General features: G+C 39.7%; 1 protein-coding gene across 1 annotated transcript in view; it reads left to right on the forward strand.

The window, feature by feature from the left end:
- Window positions 1–23,688, forward strand: part of CLSTN2 (calsyntenin 2) — a 367,428-nt gene that overhangs the window by 334,091 nt on the left and 9,649 nt on the right. The window contains exons 10-14 of the mRNA XM_067538949.1: window positions 11,435–11,601; window positions 16,517–16,665; window positions 17,889–18,112; window positions 22,434–22,604; window positions 23,304–23,449. Coding sequence (XP_067395050.1) covers window positions 11,435–11,601; window positions 16,517–16,665; window positions 17,889–18,112; window positions 22,434–22,604; window positions 23,304–23,449 — 857 coding nt within the window. The remainder of the gene's footprint in view (window positions 1–11,434; window positions 11,602–16,516; window positions 16,666–17,888; window positions 18,113–22,433; window positions 22,605–23,303; window positions 23,450–23,688) is intronic.

Genomic DNA, 23,688 nt, shown 5'->3' on the forward strand with positions numbered 1-23,688 from the left:
TGTTTCTTCTGAGTGAGACCATTATATTGTGATTCAGTTTATCTGAGGATGCTACAAATGAACCCTTTTACAGAGTGAGAAATTACTTCCATTAAACCAAGGTTTATAGGTTCTCACTTTGATCCCCTTGTTGCTAGCAATCATTCAGAGGCAAAGCCAATCAGAAAAGTGAGCAAGTTCTAAAACTTGGTAATGTAATCAACCTTTGTACCAAAGACTGTGAACTTCAGCCAAGTTTCTTTGTAAAGATAAGGTCCCAATTTCATACTCTCTTCAAGAATTGATTGTTTCTTTATGTATCATTCCCTACCTCTTGTCAGTAAAGTGGTGACACAAGTTAATTACTGTCACAAGGTTATACTCTAGTTTATCATAGCTGGAAGTCATTATTTCCAACACTACAACCTATTCTGGTATCTTGGAATCCATGGTCAGGGAAAAGTTAATTAGAACATAAGAACGGCCATAGTGGGTCAGACAAATGGTCCACCTAGCCAGTATCCTGTCTTTTGACATTGGCCAATACCAGGTGCTTCAGAGGGAATGAATGGAAAAGGTAATCATCACGTGATCCATCCTGTTGACTATTCCCAGCCTCTAGCAAACAGCAATCCCTGCCTGTCTTGGCTAATGGCCATTGATGGACCTATCCTCCAGGAACTTATCTTATTATTTTTTGAAACCTGTTATAGTCTTGGCCTTCACAACATCCTCTGGCAAGAAGCTCGAAAGGTTTATTGTGCGTTGTGTGAAGAAATACTTCCTTTTGTTCATTTTAAACCTGCTACCTATTAATTTTATTTGGTGATCTCTAGTTTTTTATGTTAGAAGAAAGAGTAAATAACACTTCCTTATTAACTTTCTCCACACCAGTCATGGTTTTATAGACTTCTATCATATCCCCTCTTAGTTGTCTCTTTTCCAAGCTGAAAAGTTCAGTCTTCTTAATCTCTCCTCATATGGAAGCTTTTCCATCCCCCTAATAATTTTAGTTGCCCTTTTCTGTATCTTTTCCAATTCCAATATATTGTTTTTGAGATAGGGTGACCAGATCTGCACACGGTACTCAAGATGTGGGCATACCATGGATTTATAAAGAGGCAATATGATATTTTCTGTCTTATTATCTATTCATTTCGTAATGATTCCCAACATTCTGTTAGCTTTTTTGACTGCTGTCGCACACTGAGTGGATGTTTTCAGAGAACTATCCACAATGACTCCAAGATCTCTTTCTTGAGTGGTAACAGCTAATTTAGACCCCATCCTTTTATATATATAGTTGGGATAATGTTCTTTCCAATGTGCATTACGTTGCATTTATCAATATTGAATTTCATCTACCATTTTGTTGCCCAGTCATCCATTTTTGTGAGAATGACTTGTGTTAACTGCACTGTACATTTTAAGGAGGGCAAATTCTTTAGGACAAGCCTGTCAACAAGCAAACTATGTAATCATAAATGCAATAGAAAGCCCTGACTGAAGTAATTCTGGTTCTTTTGTTTTGTGTTCTCCTCTTATTTCTCCCTTTTCCCACAGTCCAGATGAATACCTGAATTGTTATAGAATCCTTTTGCAGAATAATCTCACCTTCCAAGAAATGCAATTGGCATAACAATAACCAAAATGTATATGTAGTATGAGACCTAATTTCTAATTACACAAGTCAGTGAAAGTACATTAGGAGCAGTATAAAAGAAGGCAGACTAAGAACACTGACAAAAGGGAGCAGAAACTATCTGCAGGAAATCTCAGGATTTCCTAAGTGTCTAGGGAGATCACAATGGGAGTAGAGCCAGCTTGTAGCCCCCCTACCCTGCAGCCCTGGCTTAAAGCATGTATCAGAGCATGGTGCATTCCTTTTACCCCCGTCTTGATGGATAATGCCTTTGGGTGCATTGCCAGCAGATGTATATTAGGAACAGAAATTAGGTTGCTCCAAACTGTGGCTGGAGTAGAGCTGGACAAAGAATCAAGGAGTCATAAACCCTTCTTTTTTCCTTTTGTACCAAGCAGCTTTCAGCTGCAGCAGAGAATCTGGCCCTGAGTTTATGTACACAAGTGCATTTACTATATAGGAGAGGAGTCTTTACACTCTCCTTTTGTGTTGTTCAACTTATATCACATTAGGACCAGACAAGATGCAGAAAAATGCAGTACATCAAACCACTCTTCACAAATCGTTGTTAGCATCATATACATAGCAAAAGTATAATCAGCATATGCAGTTTAGTTGAGGGTGGATATTTTATGTCAAAGCTGAATTCATGTTCAATGGTTAATTCATTGTGGATACTAGACTCTTAATTCATTGTATTTTCTCTGCTGGGAATGTGCGCTAGGCACTGGGATTGTATTCCAGGATTAGGTTTATAATAGAGTGGATCTGTGTGCAGCATTAATTCATTTAGCATGAATTGTGATTTATTTTGAAAAACAGAATACAAAAATTAGAATTTGTATTTGGTTGTCATCATTTCCCCCCCAGTAATTAAAACAAGTTAAGTTACAACATGAGGTTACAACAGCATAGCATGGTGTACAGTACCTTATTTGGAGGAAAATTGTCTTTCTGAAAGGGCAAGGGTTGCAACTGACCTTTATTCTGTGGATCTCGTATATGACATATAGATAGGTTGGAATTTGTATAGCTCATGGCAGGAAGGCCATAGGCATTCTGGGAACCTAGGGCTAGTTCGGATAATGCTTTCAGACTTGAAGCCATGGAGGCCTCGGCACCACACCAAGGACGGGTTAAAATGGTAGCATAATGTTCATTAAATTAGCTTCTGTGCTGTGTGATATGGTGCACAGTCTGCTTTGTACTGATTGAGAGAGCTGGGGTGATAAATTGAACTGCTAGGGAATCAGGTTCCCGTCTCGGGACCCTTCTTGGGATGCACTGTAGGTTTTTCTTCTTCCTGTTTAGTAGAAGCCTCAGTCTATTAGTCCCCTAAATCCCTTCACCAATACACCCATTGTTGACACAATATCTGTTGACTTATAAATAAACTTCAGTTCAAGTTCCTTTTTTATTTACATTTGCTGTCTGGTTATAGCTCCCTCTATGAACCTGAAAGATGTCTGATACTGACAGCATGACTAGTAGTTATGCCACCTCAAAAGAATCACAGCTCAGCTAAGTGTTTTCTTGAGCCATCATCTCAGGCAAAAACCTGACATTGTGTCTGGCCTTCCCTATTAACTTCAGCATGTATATTGCTGAGCTAGCATGGCAGCCCCAAAGAGAAAGTCCTTGAGATTAGCTGAACCAATATTTTGGCTGGGAGCTGAGACTGTGCATTGGCAACTGGTACTTTAGTACAAATTTAGCTTTTTATAGAGAAAGTGGGACTTTGACATTCTTAAAGCAACTGCCAGGATTGCAGCTGAAAGGACACATCAGTGCTCTTACCTTCACAGTGTGTCACTTGATTCTAATTTGCAAGTGAAAGCAATTGAACCTTCCTTGAAATATGTGTAGAGAACTACCCATATTGTAGATGAGTCACACGTTAATCACTCATGTCTTGATGCCTTCACCTGAGACTTCATGGACTTTCAGTTCTCTCCAGACTCTCATTCCAGTTTCCGTAGACACTACTGGGGGATCCACATTAACAAAATGCTTTTCATATGAAGGTCCTCAGCCACATAGTGTTGTGCTGTTGAAACATCAGACGTCATTTGTGTCAGTGCTTTTGGCCACTTTCCAAGTACACACTGGTAATGCACCAACTGTTGTGATGGAATAGGTTCTTGCAGTGTACTGGTCTAGCTTAAAGTAGCAACGGTATTGATGACTGTGGCAGAATCTGCACCAGAACTGAAAGAATGTTTTTTTGGCCATCCCAATACAGAAAAAAAGTGTTTCTTGCTATCTGGGAACCCAGGACTTGGGATGTGTCTGGCAAAATTGAGATGACAAACCACTCTGACAGTGGGCAAGCAGACACACTCAATTCAGAGAGCAATAATAGACTTTTCGAGTTCCTCCAGATGCCTCCCACAGCCAGTTGGCCTCACCTCCATTTTGTATAGGTTGAGTTCATGCCAGATAGCCTTTATCCATCTATCTTTTTCTGCCAGACATTGGAAAAGCAAGTAAATGCCTCCATCTGGGTCTGATAAAAAAGTGATACACAGTTACAAATCATCGGCATATTAATGATACTGTGGCCCCGATGCCTCACTGAACTGAACATACACTTTAAAGAAGAGGAGTGACTCTCTACAACTAAAACTGCTTGGAGAGTTGCCCAGCACCATTCTCTGGGGTTTTTATAGCAGGAATGAGCAGAGCTACTCTAAGGTTATTCCACTCCTCCATGGATTGCAAATATACGAACAGCATTCCATGGCTGACAGTATGGAAGTTAACTGAAAGAGTTCCCTTCGTCATTCACTGTCACACAACTCTGCATATAGCACCCAACCTTAACTATTTCCTGGGTGAATTAACATATGGAGGCATGAATCTAATTCATCATTACCCTCTGTAGATTTTTTTAGCTGGGACACTGAATGAAACTCTATCAGAGAAGATGTCCTTATTTTCTCAATCCTTGATACTACTACAGGCTCTGATTGAGTTTAACTGTGAAATGGCTGGGAGAACCTCACTATGAGGAACAGCTGACACTGAAATTGGTTGACATAATCTAGATCAATTAGATGACCTGACCCCAGGACAGCTCTGAAGTATGGGAATTCGCAGATGTTATGTCAGAGAAGATCATCTTAGTTTCTGCCACACAATGATGTAAGAGTATAAAAATTCCTTATATTGAAGGTAATCAGGTTCATTACAAGACCTCTACCAGGAAAGCTTTGGCCTTGCCTCATGATTATTGCTAGTCTCATATATTTTATCATTCAGGAGGTTTGCAGGATAATGCATTTGGGAACTCTACATAAAAGTGCAAAAGATTATTGCTTGGACTCATCCCTGTAAGTGAAATTCAAGTTTTGGTAAAATGTCACAGAAAGAAAACGTATTTGGAAGCAGCTCACCCACTGACCCCTTAAATTTTATTTTGACAGGATGTTTCTTCACATGTATTTAATTTAGGTATTCTGGATCAAATTCAGACATCAGGTGACTGGGTACAACTCTGTTGAAGTCAGTGGATCTGATTCTGATCTAAATTGTACTAGAATAGTCAAGAGCAAAAGCACCGAAGTTACATGGAATTGCACAAAGATATAACTAGGTCAGAATGAGCCCCAGAGAAGTTAGAGGTATCTTTAGAAGACTGTTAGCTCTACCTATATAAAAATGCTTGTTTTTACTACCATTACTGTCCATAATCATGTACTGATTCTATACCGCTATTGGAAATTCCATTTGCAATTTTGCAATTTGCAAGTTTTCTCATTATCCGTAACTATAAAAGTTCTTGGTTTTCTGTGGTAACACCTGATATCATCATTATAGTCTGCATAGCAAATCGGCCTGTTGTAGTCCAGAAATGATTTATCTGATATGTCTATATACCTGTATAGACACCAACATCATTGGGTATAAGCACCAGAGCAGTATCTGAGAGTGTTGCTTCCAGCCATTTTTAGTGCCGTTGGCGCTACATCCACCAAGCATTCTAATAGGTCAGTTCTATGAAATGGTCATGCCTTCTTACATGAAAACCAGCTTCCTGGTTTTATGTCTTAATAAAGGGGGATTGTGCTCCCAACACATCCTGAAGCTCCCCAGCATTCAGGGTAGAGCACAGCCATTGCTACCCCCTACTGGGAAAGCATGAGCTCCCTTTCACAGCTGGCCAGTTATGCTAGCCAGTTCATAATGGGGGGACATGACCCCCTTCTTTTTCTGGACCTTCCCCTTTTGGGGTGGTTATGTAATCAAGTGAATGCAATCACTGCCATTGCGAGCAGCTCCTGCATAGAGGGAAAGGAGAGGTTAAATGGGGGAAATGCTCCTTGCACACCTGCCTGGCCCTTGTTCACTTCTAGAAACCAATCATAGACTGGCTGTCAGTTTCCTGCACTTGCTGATGAATGTAGAGTTTCAGTGCAATAATTATTTTAATAGTAGTGGGCAAATTGTATGAGGCTTGTAGAAGTTCATTGATTCCCACCATGTCAGAGGATTTTTAAAACAAGAATTATATACCTCAGAGATTGTAACAGTTCCAGATGGTCATTCTGCTCTTTCCTGTAAGCCAGTTTAAGTGCTTTTTACAAGTGGGTTTTTGGTGCACTAATAGTCTCTTTATATGTATTCAGTATGGTCCATGGTCAATTATGTCATTGTAAATGACACAATAAAGACTTCTTCAAATGATATGTTGTAATCAGCCACAATCTGTAGCTTCAGTTGTATTGTAGATGTTATTACTGTATGTTCTTATATACACTTGGGGACTATCAGACAGGGTAAGGGAATATCAAGGAAGGACGCCAGTGAGACATTCCAGCTATTCTAACAGGGAAATAGGATGGGAAATAATTATTCTATCATACCTTCTTCATCCTCCTCTGTATCCTACCACTTGTTCCTATAGGTTCATGGTTGTTTCCCTCCAATGTCCACATTTCAATGTTGGCTAGGACAATGAAGCTTGATCCCTGGGAAGCTGGCAAACCAGTAAAGTGATCAACTACAAAGTGAAAGGCCTGAAGCAAGACTAATAAGAAGCAAAGAAATCTGTGCATCACTATATTCTCTACAACCTGACTGTAGGAAGCCGCGGTGGCCTCCCTCAGAGACAGAGCCTGAGGAAGGGCACGAGAGCCCTGAATGGCCCAACTCACACCCTGCCCTGGAGTCTGCCCGGCAACAAGGGACCCGGGCCGTGATAGGACCACCCGGCCAGGCCAATTGGCAGCCGTGGGGCGGAGCCCCAACAGGAAGGGGAAGGATAAAAGCCTGGCCCCTGAGCTCAGTAGGGCCCAGATTGCTGCCAGAGGCAGACGTGCTGCCCCGCCAGCAGAGGCTGAGGCCAGAGCCTAACTGCCGCCGACAAACCCTGGCCCCACCTGGGCCCGGGGATTGGATAGGGCCCTCAAGGAGCTGGACTAGGCAACCCGGCCAGGACGACTGGGCTGAGTTACCCCGACCTCGAGCCCGAGGCCGTGCTCGGTAACTGCCAGACTGGGCCGAGACCCCAGAGCCGCCCGAGTGGCGGGCACCCCCGGAGGCCGGACTGGATTTGGAGGAACTGCCGGCCGCCGAGCCCCTCCCCGCAGTGGGGCAGGACTTGGAGGAGCTGCCCGAGGCCGAGCCGCTTGCACCAACCTACAACGACCTGGAGGAGCTGCCCCCTGAAGAGGAGTTTCCTGCCTTACCCCCGGTCGATGAGGAAGGACTAGCAGCACTAACAAAGGTGGACTATCCTTGGGACACGGAGGAGACAGGTACCAGGGTCAGTGGGGAGGAAGTAGCCCAGGGACAGCCACGGCCTGTGGCTGAAACCACCTTATAACCGGTGTGTTGCGGCGGGAGCCCCGCCGGCAAAGTGGCAGCCACTTCTGCCACTGCTAGGGCCCTGGGCTGGGACGCAGTGGAGACAGGTGGGCCTGCGTCCCCCTCCCCTTCCCCTTGTCCCTAGCCACCCCAGGAGAATTGCTCTCCTGACCCCGCCTGAGCGATTAACTGCTGCTCACTCCTGCCTAGGGGTTGGAGCACTGGACTCCTGTTCGCTCACCCTGCCTGAAGGCCGGAGCGATTAACTGCTGCTCACCCCTGCCTAGGGGTTGGAGCAACTGACTCTGTGCTCGCTCGCCCTGCCTGAGGGCCTGAGCGAGTAACTGCTGCTCACCCTGCCCAAGGGTGGACTATTAGGACTATTCACTCACCAAGCCCGAGCTATTCCCTGTTTGTAGGAAGCCGCGGTGGCCTCCCTCGGAGCCAACACGCCTACACTGACCCAAGAGGCTTGAATCATCCCTCTATAACACTGACCTCACAATGATCATCTTTAGCATTGTCACCTTCAGACAAGATTACTGTGGTTCATCCTAATTACTGACATGGCTTTCCTTGAACCCTGCCCAGAAATTCCAGCTAGTGTAGAATGAAGTTGCCTGTCTAATGAGCCACTGAGAGCAGAGATCACATATGCTGAAACAGTTGCACTAATTTCATATTTATTTCCTCATACAATTTAAGGAGTTGGTTGTAATCTTTAAATCCTTGAATTGTGTACTTCTCATGCTGCATCACATTACAACAATTCAGAGCAGTTGGCAAACACTTACTATTGGTTTCTGAAATTTAAAAACTCCAGATCAGTGTCAGTGTTTTAGCCAAAGGCCCTCATCAGTGAAGCTTGGTCTCCTAGGGAGTATGCTAAAGCCTGAAAATACAAAACTTCAAAGCACAGCCTGAGACTTCTTTTTTTGAGTTCTTGTCTGGTTTTTTTGGGCAGAGGGTTTGTATTTTGTTTGCTTTTATATTCTGTTTGATGATATTCCTGACAAAAGAACAATGAATTTTAATTCAATTCAATGTGTTCTTATGTACTATAACTGATATTTTAAAAATATTTACGTGTTCTTAAATATGATGTAACTGTTACTAACTTTTGCAAAAAAAAAAAAAAAAAAAAAAAGTTAATTAATTTTTGGTACACTAACCATTTTCCAAATGTTGTTATGGACTCAGTAAATATTGAAAGGGCCTAATATACAGTAGGAACTAATCCTGAACTAGAGATGTTGAGAAAATGAAGGTTTTCTTGTACTCCATGAAAGCATCTGCAAAAATCCATCCAAAGGAACTTTTCTACATGATGGATAGCTTGGTGCATCAGAAAAAAGAGTTGATTTTTTTTCTCACTGTGGGGAGTTTTCTTTGAGATAAATAGTGATGCTGTTTATGATGTCATCAGAGAAGTGTGAAGGGTGATGCTCTTTGGCTGAGGAAAGCATCTCAGAGCACATGGTGAGGTGTCCGTTCCCATGACTGCGATCCCAATGAAGCGATCCCAAATTTATGTCTTCAAAACCTTCCCCATCCCCATTACTCAAATATGTATTGTCCTATATATATATGAAATAACTGTGGTCTTCTCTGTAGTAAGTACTGTGCTGAGGGGGGTGAGGGGGGGGGTCTCAAAGCTTTAGATATCAATGTCTAGAAATGTACCTGGAAGCAAATAAGAAGATCCATACAAAATGCAGGGAATAGCTCAGTAACTCCAATTACTTGCAAATGGTGGATGTTAACATTTATTGTTGTCTATTAAAAATTATGCTATATTTGAAGACCACTCAAATGCTGTATTTGGTGTAGTGAAGTGGCCTGATTTGACTATAGTATCCCAATCCATCCATGACTTTCTGTTCTCTTCTGGAGGTAATCCATGTTGTTTGCAGCCCGGTAGGATTTGAATCCTGAGAAACTGCCTCTTTTCTCCTAAACGTTCATGGCAGTTGGTTAGCCAACTCAATCAAATCTAGTAATGGTTGGTATGTTTGGGGTATAGAGGCAGGGTGTACACAGTGGAAGGCCTCAACTCTGGAATTCACTTCTCATGTTAGTCTTAGAATCATAGAATCATAGAATCATAGAATATTAGAGTTGGAAGGGACCTCAGGAGGTCATCTAGTCCAACCCCCTGCTCAAAGCAGGACTAACCTCTGCTATATCATCCCAACCAGGGCTTTGTCAAGCCGCAGCTTAAAAACCTCTAAGGATGGAGATTCCACCACCTCCCTAGGTAACCCATTCCAGTGCTTCACCACCCTCCTAGTAAAAAACTTTTTCCTAATGTCCAACCTAGACCTCCCTCCCTGCAACTTGAGACCGTTGCTCCTTGTTCTGTCATCTGCCACCACCGAGAACAGCCTAGCCCCATCCTCCCTAGAACCCCCTTTCAGGTAGTTAAAGGCCGCTATCAAATCCCCCCTCACTCTTCTCTTTTGCAGACTAAACAAGCCCAGTTCCCTCAGCCTCTCCTCATAAGTCCTGTGCTCCAACCCCCTAATCATTTTTGTTGCCCTCCGCTGGACTCTCTCCAACTTGTCCACATCCTTTTTGTATTGGGGGGCCCAAAACTGGACACAATATTCTAAATGCGGCCTCACCAATGCCGAATAGAGGGGAATAATCCCTTCCCGTGACCTGCTAGCAATGCCCCTCCTAATGCAGCCCAATATGCCATTGGCCTTCTTGACAACCAGGGCACACTGCTGACTCATATCCAGCTTTTTATCCACCGTTACCCCCAGGTCCCTTTCTGCAGAGCTGCTGCCCAGTTCGTCGGTCCCCAGTCTATAGCTGTGCATGGGATTCTTCCTTCCTAAGTGGAGGACTCTGCACTTATCTTTGTTGAACCTCATTAGATTTCTTTTGGCCCAATCCTCCAGTTTGTTTAGGTCACTCTGTATCCTATCCCTACCTTGCAGGGTATCTACCACTCCCCCCAGCTTAGTGTCGTCCGCAAACTTGCTGAGGGTGCAATCTACCCCATCCTCCAGATCATTAATAAAGATGTTGAACAAAACCGGCCCCAGGACCGACCCCTGGGGAACTCCGCTTGTGACCGGTTGCCAGCTAGACATGGAGCCATTGATCACTACTCGTTGAGCCCTATGCTCTAGCCAGTTCACTATCCATTTTATAGTCCTTTCATTCAACCCATACTTCTTTAACTTGCTGATAAGAATACTGTGAGAAACCGTATCAAAAGCTTTGCTAAAGTCATGAGACCAAGTCTTGTTGACTTCCAGGATACAGTGATTACCCTATCTTTTCTTTCAGGATTGCTTGAGGGGATGAAATTGGGCAATGCTTATGTTAATTTATAACTAAACTAAATTTCTGGATGGAATCTATTTTTAATTAAGATTGTATAACTAATATTGCATTTTAAAAAAAACAAAAAAACAATGCACATGCTGTTAGAGATTGTTGTGATGGACAAGTGTTTAGAAAAATAAAAATAAATATAAATACAAACAAATACATTGCCTGCACAATATTATGAAATCCATGTTTAGTCTATGCAAGCACAAAATGGTGTATAAAATCGATTAAAATGTTATATTTAATTTAACTTGTTTGCATCCTGTTTAAATTAAAATTGGTCAGGTAGATTTTTATTCCCATATTCTGAAATAACAATGCTTTCCTGGGCAAGGACTTTTTATGCTATGTTTCAACAACGAGTGCATTTTTTAAGCAGATTTATAAACCTCTGAAAATAGCAGTTTACTACAATGGAAATGCAGACAAAACCTGAAATATAATGGTGTAACTGGATGCCATCAGAACAATGCACAAAGCATATTCTAGTTAGGATTCGGTTCACTCAAACATAGTAATTGGTTTGCAGAATGTTAACAGCATTTGACTAAAATGGGTATCAAATCTATATTTGTATGTTACAATATTGTAAGACGAGTTATTAGAATACCCGTATTTGTGTATTAGCAACAAAATAATTTTGCATTCCATTTCTTCTAGGAGGTGAAGTTGCTAAACCCAGATTTGCTCAATATTTCCATGGCAGCCTTGCCAGCCTCACTATACGGCCGGGCAAAATTGAGAGTCAGAAAGTGATTTCCTGTTTGCAGGCCTGCAAGGAAGGTCTGGATATTAATTCTCTTGAGAGTCTTGGCCAAGGAATAAAGGTGAGGGATGAACCAACATCATCTTTGATAATATTTAGAGCTAATATATGAAGTGGAGAGACTAAGGTAGAGTACACACTGTACAAATGTACTCCTAGAAGCAATATAATTTCCCATAAAGTCATGCAAAGAAAAAGCACAACAGGAGAGGATCTGTGACACTGCAAAGAAAAATATTTTCATTATTTCAATAATACACACTTAGAAAGTAAGGCACCACAGGTATATCACAGTGCCTAAGAATTTCCAGGTCATACTGTCAAAGCCCTGTTTTGGTACTCTTTACAAAAATAGACATGGTTCTCGCAACTGATGTATTTAAAGTGACAGAAAACATAAGTAAAATATCCTTTCATCTGTGGCAACTCAGCAAACCAGGCTGAGTGTGTTAGCACTATTAGATTCAAAATATATTAATTAAGCACCCAAAAGTCAGGAAATGCTCAAGTTAAATTTGCATGCACAACCTTAACTGTGTCCATTGTACATACACATTACATTATAGTCTTTTAAAACATAATCATGTTATTAAAGTAATACAATATAGGGCAAAATCCTGGCCCTATTGAAATCAATGGTAAAATTCCTATGACTTCAGTGGGGCCAGGATTTCACCCATAGTGGTCTCTACTTTCTTGGATATGCGTACCTATCTTGCATATGCATCTTGAATGTCATTTTCATCCTTTTATGCTTACACTAATTAGTCAGAATATTCCAGAATAGTTCTATTTACTGACAGATTTGTTAGATAACAAAATATGAGACAGAAGAGTATTTAACAATTTTCTCGGGTCCCAAGTACTATACATTTTCTTTTTAATCAGCAGCACAATCTTGCTTTGAAGTATTTTGGGGAGTCAGCCAGATCACTGGTATTGAGCTATTTTAGCAGCATAGATTATCACAGTGCAACCTTCCTTAGGAGCAGAACAGAGAATTCAATAATTAACTAGGGAGGTAATTTAACTGCAAAATTAAGTGCCCTCCACCTGACAACAAATTGTCTTTGTTACTGTGCTGTTATATTTTAATCTATAGTATGTTGTGAAAGTACTATTACTGTGTATTTTTCAGATAAATTACTTGTGTGGGCTCTGGCATATGCCAAATCGGGCATATACTGAGTAGTACACAGAGATACAAGAGGCTACACTTGAATCTAGAAAAGAAGTAATGTTGTACTCTAGATTTGTTGTATCTGCAGACTGTGGGGCAAAATTTAAATTGCATGTGCAAACTTAAGACCAGATTCTTCAACCTTTACTTGTGAGAACAGGTAATTCTTAACATGAGTAACAGTTGCAGGAGTTAGACAGCTATATGTGGTAAAGATAAGATTGTTTTGCTGTCTTTAAACTTGAATTTGATGAAAGATTTTGAACAAATAATTTATTCACTGAAAAATGGAGTTTCAGGTTTGCTGAAGCTATTCACAAATTTGATACAAATTTGCCAAATAGTTTCAAATTAAAAAAAAAATTTTTTTTTTTGGAGAGGGGCCCAATATTCACAAGGGAATTTATGTGCCAATCACAAAACCAACAGAGGAGGAGGTAATAGTAGCCCCTGATACCCAGTAGTCTTGAACCCAGGTCTCCCACCTTCAAAGTGAGTGCCCTAATCACGAGGCTTTTGGCTATGCTGGGGTGGTTCTTTTTGTCTCTCCTGTTCAAGCTGTTTCACTTTGTGTACATAACTAAATAGTCAAAGGATCGGGGACTTGAACTTAGGTTTCCCACATCCCAGATGAATGTCCTCATTCTCACTCTCTTTGGACCAATAACTATTCAAGCATTTTATATAAAGTGGAACACCACTACCACCACTTCCCCCAGTAGTGTTTTAAATATGGTCCTTCATTTTCCTTCACTTTTATTAAAAATATCCAGAAATGAAATGTTTTGTTTTGGATTGAATTAAATGTTTCATTTAACCCAAAATGAAATTTGTCAACTTTTCTGATTAGCTGAAAATACTGAAAAAAAAAATTCTTTTCAGTTTGGTCAAACCAATTTTTTTCCCCTGGAATTTCCAGAGAACTGAAAAACAGCTATTCACCTACTTCTAACTTTAAACCTAAAAAATGTCAGTGTTGGATGGCTACATCTTTCACCATCTCATTCTTTCCTAGGTAAATCATATTGCATGAAACCGTTTTTTGTTTTGGTTTTTTTGGTGGCACCAGCCTTTAAATACTGAAAAGTATTTATAATGTATTCTATTTCCATGTTTATTTATTATAGTGAGAGCATTAATGATTTCATCGGACTTCTATCCCAGCAATTGAGTAAATCTGTTAGCCAAGTCCCTTAAAAATTAAGATTATGGATGTAACGTAAAGCTGTTTACTAGAAAATTCTGTTTCCTTGCAAATATATACCAGTAAATGTATGCTGGAATTTATGTCATAAATCATCTTATAATTGGGTCATGGTGATTAAAAACATAATTAGTTGTTGCACCCCTGTTGTCATTTTGAAATTCACAGTATTATAGTAGCCTGTGGTATCAGGTTTGGGTGGAAAAAACTCTCCTCAGTTTTGCTTCCCACTGCAGCTCCAGCATGGGTGAATGCTTCTCTCTATGAACCAGCAGTGGGTGAAGGAAAAATGAAGTCAAGGGAATTTTTTTTGTCTTTCCCACACTGAACTTCAAAACATTTTAAATTTCAGAATTACAGTAGTGGCATGGTGTTTCTTTTAAGGTGCTTCTTTCATTTTACCTCCCCAACCAGTCTTACAGTCAGAGTTGACAGCAGGAGGCAAAAATAGAAAAAATCAGTCAGAGATGCACCAGGCAGGGTTTCCTGACTGGGCCAAGAGGGAGAGAAACAGATGAAAGAGGCACAATTGGCACCTGACCTAGGGCAAACAATAAATAAATTAGTAAAGCTGTCCCAAAGTAACACACCTGATATCAGACATCAGATATTGTATGTGACTGCTCATGGATATGTACAATATGGATATTTGAATGATACCTGCTCCTGAAAGAAAATGACATTAGCCCTGGTTAAAAGTCAATATGATTGTTAATTGGTCCCTTTGATCCCTTTATATTTATGTAGGAAAGATCGTTTAATACTATCACAAGATTTCTAATGTTGCAATGTTTGGTCTTCTTGCTCCTACCATAGCCTTATTTTCATATATCCACCACAGACCTTGGAGACACTGTCTATGCTATTTTTAACTTCTCTCTCCCCTCCCTCCTAGAGAGAGACATAAACAGCCCAGACTAGGACTTTCTTCCACTCCTTTTGGCACCATTCCAGAGCTTTTGCACCTGAGTCATTAAGTTAACTAGCTAGCTTGAGTCTCCCTTTGCTAATATCATTCTCTGTTGTTGCTAGTCTACAGCTAAAACGTGATATGCATATTCATGTGTAGTGTTAGTACATTCTTCTGTAGAAAACCTCTGAAATGGTTCATGACGTTTATACACAAGGCTTGAACCTAAGTCTCCCTTTCTACTCAGCTCAAAGCTTGCCCTGTCTCTCTGATCTTCACATTCTATTTAATCTTCATCTTTCAAACCTTTTTCTTTAAAAATGTAGAGGTTTGTGTGATATAACCTATAAAATATGTTCACATAATCAACAGTCAGCCTTGCAAAGAGACTACACGGAATGACAGGACATTTGGTATTAGTTTCCTTATGTTTTATGGAGCCTAAGAGGGAGGATGTAAACTCAGAAGTGTGATCAGGTTTTATGGGCAGCACAGATGGTTCACTGACCTGATTAATAGACATCTTGCAGAAGGAAATTAACAGCACCAAACTCTCACTCACACTCACACACCAAACACACAAAAAAGGCAGAACACAAACTTATTTGTCTCTCAATGAATCATAGAACTAGGGCTCATCTACACAATGTGGTAATGCACACTCCAAGGATGTGGTTTATACAGTGCCCTGATGTGTTACATGTTAATCGGCCCATACAGACCCTGCTGCTGCACATCACAGGTTGCCTCTTATGCTTTAATATTGTACTGTTTCACACAGCACTCCATTAAAGCATACTCAGGAAGATGTAATGCATATGAGCGGGATCTACAGAACCAATTAATGCATTAGTGTGCTTTAGAAATCACACCCCTGTAGTGTGCATGATCCCATCATGTAAATAAGCCTTACAGTCTTGGTGATGATAAAAGCAATCAGCATTTACAATTCACATAGATCGACTGTGCTTCTACATTCTACTACGTTTTTGTTTTCTGTCTTTCGAACTAGGGAAAGGTTGGCAGAACTACAAGGACAACCGATGATCCTCTAATAAGACCTGTCGGCTCAGATGAGCAGCTGGTTTTATGCAGGAGGAAGCCCCAGTTTACATAGTCATCACTCCAGTGATCATGAGACAGAGATAGGAGATCCCTTTGGTTGTGGCTGTCATTGCTGGGTTTGTGGAAAGGAAAGTTTAATTGCTTTGTTTACTCATGCAGAAAAATAGCTCAAAGGTGGATTGGAATAACAACAAATACACAGAGGAAGGAAAAACAAAGAAGAACAATTTGCATCTGGCATAACTCTTAAATCCAATTAATTTCTATCAGCAATACATTTTTCCAAGCATATCCTATAATAATAATATGATGCATTTATGAAAAGTCGAATTTCAAAAACATGAGCAGCTGGGTACATAGTCTAGATTCACAGTAATTTGACTGTCTTCTAATTTACTATATGGTTAACTATAGTAATAACAATTACTAAGATGTTTGATAGATGAGCATCTGGTGGGTACTTGCTCCTGAGAGCTATATATGTACATAACTAATATTAACTACTCACAACATTTGTTTATTAAATTGTTAGGTTTTAGCCAGTCTCTCTAAATAATTCCTTAGAAGTGTGTTAGCCACCTGCTACCCTAAATACTAATTATATGCATTTCCCCCAGTATCACTTCAACCCTTCCCAGTCAGTCCTTGTCATGGAAGGAGATGACACTGAGAATATAAATCAAGCTCTCCAAAAGGTCTCGTATATTAACTCTAGACAGTTCCCTACTGCAGGCGTACGGCGTCTTAAAGTCTCATCTAAAGTCCAGTAAGTTACATTCAGTTAAACTGATTAGATTAGTTATATTTTTAATTCAATTAGTTAACATAGAATGTGAATTAAAATATGTTGATATTTAAACTATACCTTTACATTATCTAGCATAAGGCATGAGTTGCCTTTGCTTTTATACTGAATTACTTTGTGGGTTTCTTATGTTTTGCTTTTATGATGACTTTTTATATATGTAATTTAGTTGTGTATCATTTGGAGTCTGAAGCATTCAGTCTATATTGAAGAGTGCATGTGTATGTTTTATGTCAGTTGAATGTCAATAGAGAATAGAATCCAATTGATTAAGGTTTCTTCTGACATAATTAGAGCCATAACTTTTAAATCAGGCCTGTTATAATAAATAGAGGTTACATCAACAGGGGCAGAGCCTCTCTGCTAGAAATAACCCTTGCCTATATCCCGATAGAGCCACAATCTCTGTAACACTGGGGTATCTTGAACAAAGTAGAAATTATTGTATCCTACTATTGTCACACAACTATCACAGTATAGTAATAACAGCTCTGCATGCTTAAAGGACCAGACTTCCAGTCCTTGTACATATAGACTTCAATGGGCGTTATCGGTGTTTACAAAGTGCAGCACTGAGCCCGTGATGCATTCAGTTTAAATGGATGATTAGATTCTTGATTCACATTTAACAAGATAACTATGTTATATCTATTAAATATCAATTTGAGTTTCTAATGTTTTGCTTACAACACTTAGTTGCTATCAAATTAACTTTAATTTTTAACCATTGACTGCTTTGTTAAAGGCTAATTAAATGTCTAAATGTTACTTGCATACTGACCTTACTAACAATTGCAGTTGCCATTGAGGTGCTAACTACTCAAAGTAATTCCAGTAGTTGTGAACATTTGCATATAGGCACACGTGAATTCTGCAACCCTGAACCGTTAGTACCACAGTTCGCTAACTTTTATACATGGCAGCATGAGTACAGAAAGAGGATCCTGCTGAATCACAATATGAAATGAACTTATCTGGGTGCACAGGCAGTTTAAATAACAAGGGGCAATAAGCACAAAAATTAATTAGATGGGCATTGAGCAATAGAAAGCAAAGATAAAAACATGCATAGAAAGAGTGGGTGAGGTAGCCATGCTGGCTTGCTTTATACCGCATGCCTCTACCCAGGGAGGAATTTCACCTGACAACTGTTCCATGCAATTAATGAATAATATATTTTTCAGATGTTTTGGTGAAGATGTCTGCATTAGTATCCCAGATATAGATGCCTATGTAATGGTGTTTCAGGCCAATGAGCCCAAGATCACAATTAGTGGAATGGACCACTTTGCTAGACCAGCTACGCAATTTGAAAGTGAAAGAGGAGTAATTCTGTTACCAGATATCAGAATTGTCAGCACAGTCACCAAAGTGGAACATCCTGTGGACTTTAAAGAAAATGATAGAGGTTTGTGCATTTGTTTTCTGCATTGTTACTTCTACTGCAGTCATGCCCCAACAGGAGTTGAGGCCTTATTGTCCTAGATACAGTACACAGAAATAACACAGACAGTCCCTGCCCTAGAGAGCTCACAGTCTAGGATTTAAACAATTTTAATGTGTATCTCAAAATTTTTTTTAAATAAATGCATAGATCCTCAGGCACAGATTTGCAGGCCTACTGTGTGTATTTTTATTAAGTATAATTCCTCTAAACTATTTTTAAAAATTTACATTGTGGTTTTGACCAGCATACTTATTATGATCAACAAAGTTAACATGAAATAGCCTGACTAATTCAGTGGTAGGTAAACATTAGGAAATACCAATAAGGTATCACAAAAAATTGTCTCTCTTTTGGCTGCTGTTGTGAAGTTTAATTAAAACACCATTAACCAGATGTTTTAGGAATCATCCACAGCTATATTTCTCAGTTCAACAAAATAGGCAACTATTTGTACATCTCACATAAAAGCTTAAATTGCTAATGATATACAGGTTTAGGAGCACTGGCTCCCAGAAGCATTTTTCTGTAATAATCCTAATTATCGGTTGCCTTAAACTGTATCTGCCCTCCAAAAGCCAGAAAGTATTCTAGATCAGAGTGTGCACTGCATGCAATGTAATAAATAAAAATGCACCTGTTCAGAAAAAGGATGATCATTCATTTTCTAGTTGGCAGCCGGTATCAAGCAGAATGCCCCAGGGGTCGGTCCTGGGGCCCATTTTGTTCAACATCTTCATTAATGATCTGGAGGATAGGGTGGATGGCACCTTCAGCAAGCTTGTGGATGACACTAAGCTGCGGGGAGTGGTAGATACGCTGGACAGTAGGATTAGGATAGAGAGAAACCTAGACAAATTAGGGGATTGGACCAAAAGAAATCTGAGGAGGTTCAACAAGGACAATGCAGAGTCCTGCACTTAAAAGAGAAGAATCCCATGCTCTGTTACAGACTGGGGACCGACTAGCTAAGCAGCAGTTCTGCAGAAAAGGGCCTGGGGGTTACAGTGGATAAAAAGCTGGATATGAGTCAACAATGTGCCTTTGTTGCCAAGAAGGCTAACGGCATACTGGACTGCATGAGTAGGAGTTTTGCTAGCGGATCGCAGGAAGTGATTATTCTCTTCTATTAGGCACTGGTGAGGCCACATTTGGAGTACTGAGTCCAGTTTTGGGCCCCCCCCTATAGGAAGGATGTGGACAAATTGGAGAGAGTCAATGGAGTGCAAATGATTAGGGGGCAGGGACTTATGAGGAGAGGCTGAGAGAACCAGGCTTATTTAGTCTGCAGAAGAGAAAAGTGAGGGGGGATTTGATAGCAGCATTCAATTACCTGAAGGGAGGTTCCAGGGAGGATGGAGCTAGGCTATTCTCAGTGGTGGCAGATGACACAACAAGGAGCAATGGTCTCAAGTTGCAGTGGGGGAAGTCAAGGTTGGATATTCGGAAAACTTTTTCACTAGGATGGTGGTGAAGCACTGGAATGGGTTACCTAGGGAGGTGGTGGAATCTCCATCCTTAGAGGTTTTTAAGGCCCGGCTTGACAAAGCCCTGGCTGAGATGATTTAGTTGGGGTTGATCCTGCTTTGAGCAGGGGGTTGGACTAGATGACCTCCTAAGGTCCCTTCCAACCCTAATCTTCTATGATTCTATGATTTTGCTTGTTAAGAACTCTGAAGACATGCAGTTGCATGTCTTTGTGCATTATGAGTAAAAATGCCTAAGGGACAGATTTTAAAATGTATGTAGTTGCCCAGTGGGATTTTCAAAAGTACTAAACCCCCAATTGGAGTTAGGCACTTAAGTGCCTAGATGCTTTTGAAAATCCCACTAGGCCTGAATTTTCATCTTTAGGCACCTAAATACCTTTGAAAATCTAGCCCTAAGCAGGGCAGATTGATTTAAATCAAAGCAATTTAAATCACCAATTTTAATAGTAATTTAAATCAGCAAGCAGGAAACCTTGTTTTAAGTCATTGATTTTAATTGTGTTTTGGATTTGTACTTTTTAGTTATTTTGCTAAGAGAAGATTGATTCTCACTGATGGGTAACCATTAAAACATTTGATTTGCAACTAAATAGTCTTTTAATGAAATGTTGTGCTTCTTCTTGCTAATCAGAAGGATACACTATATTGATTGAGTAATTATATAGTTTAAATTTTTACTAGAGGTTGATTCATTTTAACTTGAGATTTCTGTCAAGCTCTGTATGGTTGGAAATTCAAATCCAATTAAATTGTACAAAAACAATATTTTTATTTTTATTAACTAAAGCTATCTTAAATGTGCTAAATGGATAAAAAAATTATCAAAAGCATTTTGTATTTAAAACTAATTTATTAAACAAATGAAGTTGAGTAGTTAGTGAATTGAACTTATTATTTCTAGTCACCATGTCCTTCAATATTTTAGAACTAGTAGATCTCATCTTCTTGAACCTAGTTGTTGTTTTCATAGATTGGAAGAGGAAAAGAAGCTTACCTGCTTTTTCAACTTCAAGTGGGTTTCTTAACTTTGAATGAACTAGTCATTGAACTGAACTAGCTGAATAAATTAAAATGAAGAAAATATTCTCTCTGCACATTCAGAATAGGCTACTGCTATCAAAAGCTGGTTTAATACCGCAACAAACTCTGTTTTCAGGTGTTAAGTCAGTGGCTTCACCCAATTCAGTGGTTGACTTGCTTTAGAACTTGCCATAAAACCTGTACTTATTATTTTTTGTATTTAATTTAAATTATTGAAATAGATTATAATAAATGAAGGGATTAACCCAGGTTATCAACTTCAAACTGAATTTTAATTATTTGTTTAAAAAAAAAACAAAAAAACCCTGCTTTTAATTTAAATAAAAAAATCACATTTAATTGTTTAAATTTTTTTTTTTAATTCATCAATTTTTATCCACCTTGTCCGTAAGTGATTTATGAATCTAGGTCCAATTAATTTAGGTCTCTAAATCACTTAGGCATTTTTGAAAATGTTACCTCATTGCATTATCTATTAACAATGGTAAAAAAAATGGCTGGATAAACTATCTATCACTTAAATTGTTGCAACCTTTGTTGGAAAACATTCCATTTTTGCAAACAATATTTAATTATGATTCGTTATAAGTACCATGTTACGCGGCTTGAATCATTCTTGCACTCAATCACTGTCATCGATGGATAGATGTACAAAGGTAACTATGACTCTTGCTAAGTTCAGGAAGTCTTTTGCTGATTTTAGAAAAGCTGCACAACAGGCTATATAAGGCTAGATCCCCAGCTGCAGCAGAGATACACTTGGCCCCACTGAGGAAGTTGAGGCAAAGTTGATGCTGACATCTTTGCTCTTTCCCCACCCCCACTGTTCTGGGGTTGATGAATCTCTGGTACAATGTAGAAGCGCCTCAAGGCTATGCCTAGCAATCCACTACTCTCATGGGTTATAGCAGCAGTTGAAGGTTGCCAGGGAATGGGATGGTTCTAACTTTAATCCCTTCCTCCTGGGAACACCCCCTAAACTGAGAGCCTGAGGAGGGATGACGGTTGCTGTGATTCCAAAGATTTATATTATGCAAAGGGCATCTTCAGGGAGCCAGTTAAGCCAGTATTCCAGCCACTTTGTGCTAAGTGGACCAGAGAATTAAAATATTAAATATGCATCTGACTCTTCTGTGACAGGATAGATTTTATCCTACTCACTGAAGGACAGTCAGTTTACAACTCAATTACTTTGAGCCAGGAAAATGTGTGATCATTTGATATTGTGGTTTATGACCGTGCTAGTTCTTGGACAGATTAGCATAGCATCCTCTGTAATACAAAATTCTTTATGGGCCATAGAATAATTGAGAGAATCATGCGATCACAGAAAGAAAGATTTATATTCACAGCTCTTTGGCACATGTAGTAATGTATTGTATCAAGTAATACCAGGCTGATGTCAATACAATATTGAAAAGCAAAATTGTTAACCTGTGAATTTAATTCTAAAATCATGTTTCAATGTTATATTTCTGACATATTCCTATGTGCTTTTTATTACAGTTTGCTATATTTTGGATCTGTCTTGATATTTATGTGCCCCTTGACCATCACATCTGAGTAGTGAAGATTTCTAGCTTTTGTCTTGCATGCTGTAGCCAATGTTCAATACATGCTTAGAATGATTCAGCCAGTCCCTTTGAAAGCTGACAGCCTTGTGCAAACCATCTTATATTATAAATCTCTTTTGTGACTGTTTTTTCTCTGATTTTGTTTCTTATTTCTGTATGGTCCATTCCACGTGTTTACAGTCCATAAGCCAATAGTGCTAGAGGAGATGCTTCATAACCTGGATTTCTGTGACATTTTGGTCATTGGTGTGGAACTAGATACCAGACAGGAGTGTTTAGAACTGGATCATAAGGAGCTTCAAGGAAAACATCTAGATGCCACAAACTCCACAGCAGGGTATTCTATCTATGGTATGCTAATGGGCCATTTGCATTTTAATTACATTCTTAAAAGGGAAAGGGCTACGTTTTTGCCTTTAAGGTACCACTTTGTGTAAGGGACGGAGCAGACCTAAGCCACACTATCCAGAGGGAGCTCAATAAGGGATTGTGCCTCAGAAAAGCACAATTCCACCCTCAGCTCCCAGGTGTACATGGGGAGTGTCTGGTAAAGCCTGCTCCCTTGGGTAACTGGTTCATCCTTTAGAAGTCAGCATGGCCATAGCCCCACCTTTTTATGCCCCCGAGGTGAGCCCCCCAGGAACATATGGGGGCACAGAACGTATGCTCCCTTTAACAAGCCCTGACATGGCATATGACAATGAGGGGGGTTCCTTGGTGTTCTCACGCAAATGTTAATCACTATCTGACCCATTGAAGGCCATACAGTAATGGTTGAAGTTACTACATTATTTGTTCTATGTCTGTATATTTGCTTTTTTCCTCTAGTGTGAAAATAAGGGTTTTTTTCTTCAGGAACTTTAAGTCCTAAAATTGCTCACTTGACTTGATATGAACTAGAATCTTTTGACATATTCAAGTTGTTCTAGCCACTTAATTTTCTTAATTAGAACATGTGATTTCCCTCTTAGAGAAAACACAAAAGGGTTTCTACAATGTTTGCCTCTTGAACATTTCCTGGTATTTATTCATGTTGTGTTACTGATTCAGGTGTGGACACAATGAGAAACTATGAACAGGTGCTTCAACAGGTTCGATATCGCAATTGGCATACTTCCAACATCTTTGATAGAAAGTTCAGGATCAAATGCTCAGAGCTGAATGGACGTTACACTAGTAATGACTTTAACTTGGAGGTGAGTAATGCAAAGATGCATTTTTACCAAAACTTTCCCTCTAGTATTGACTAGCTACGTTTTTTCCCTTGTGCTTCAGGGCAGGAACTGAGTGCTCCTGTGTTTGCACAACACCTACCACATTTTGGATGCTGTAATGAAAGAGTAATGAATTCTCGTTGGGAATACTGAAGGGATGGTGTTCTGTCTAGCCTACTCAGCAGTATATAACAAGATGAACTTTCACTTGACACTAATAT

The sequence above is a fragment of the Emydura macquarii genome, unplaced genomic scaffold (assembly GCF_026122565.2).
Source record: "Emydura macquarii macquarii isolate MOO-44397 ecotype Brisbane River unplaced genomic scaffold, CSIRO-AGI_Emac_v2 contig_499, whole genome shotgun sequence".
Classification (NCBI taxonomy): Eukaryota; Metazoa; Chordata; order Testudines; family Chelidae; genus Emydura; species Emydura macquarii.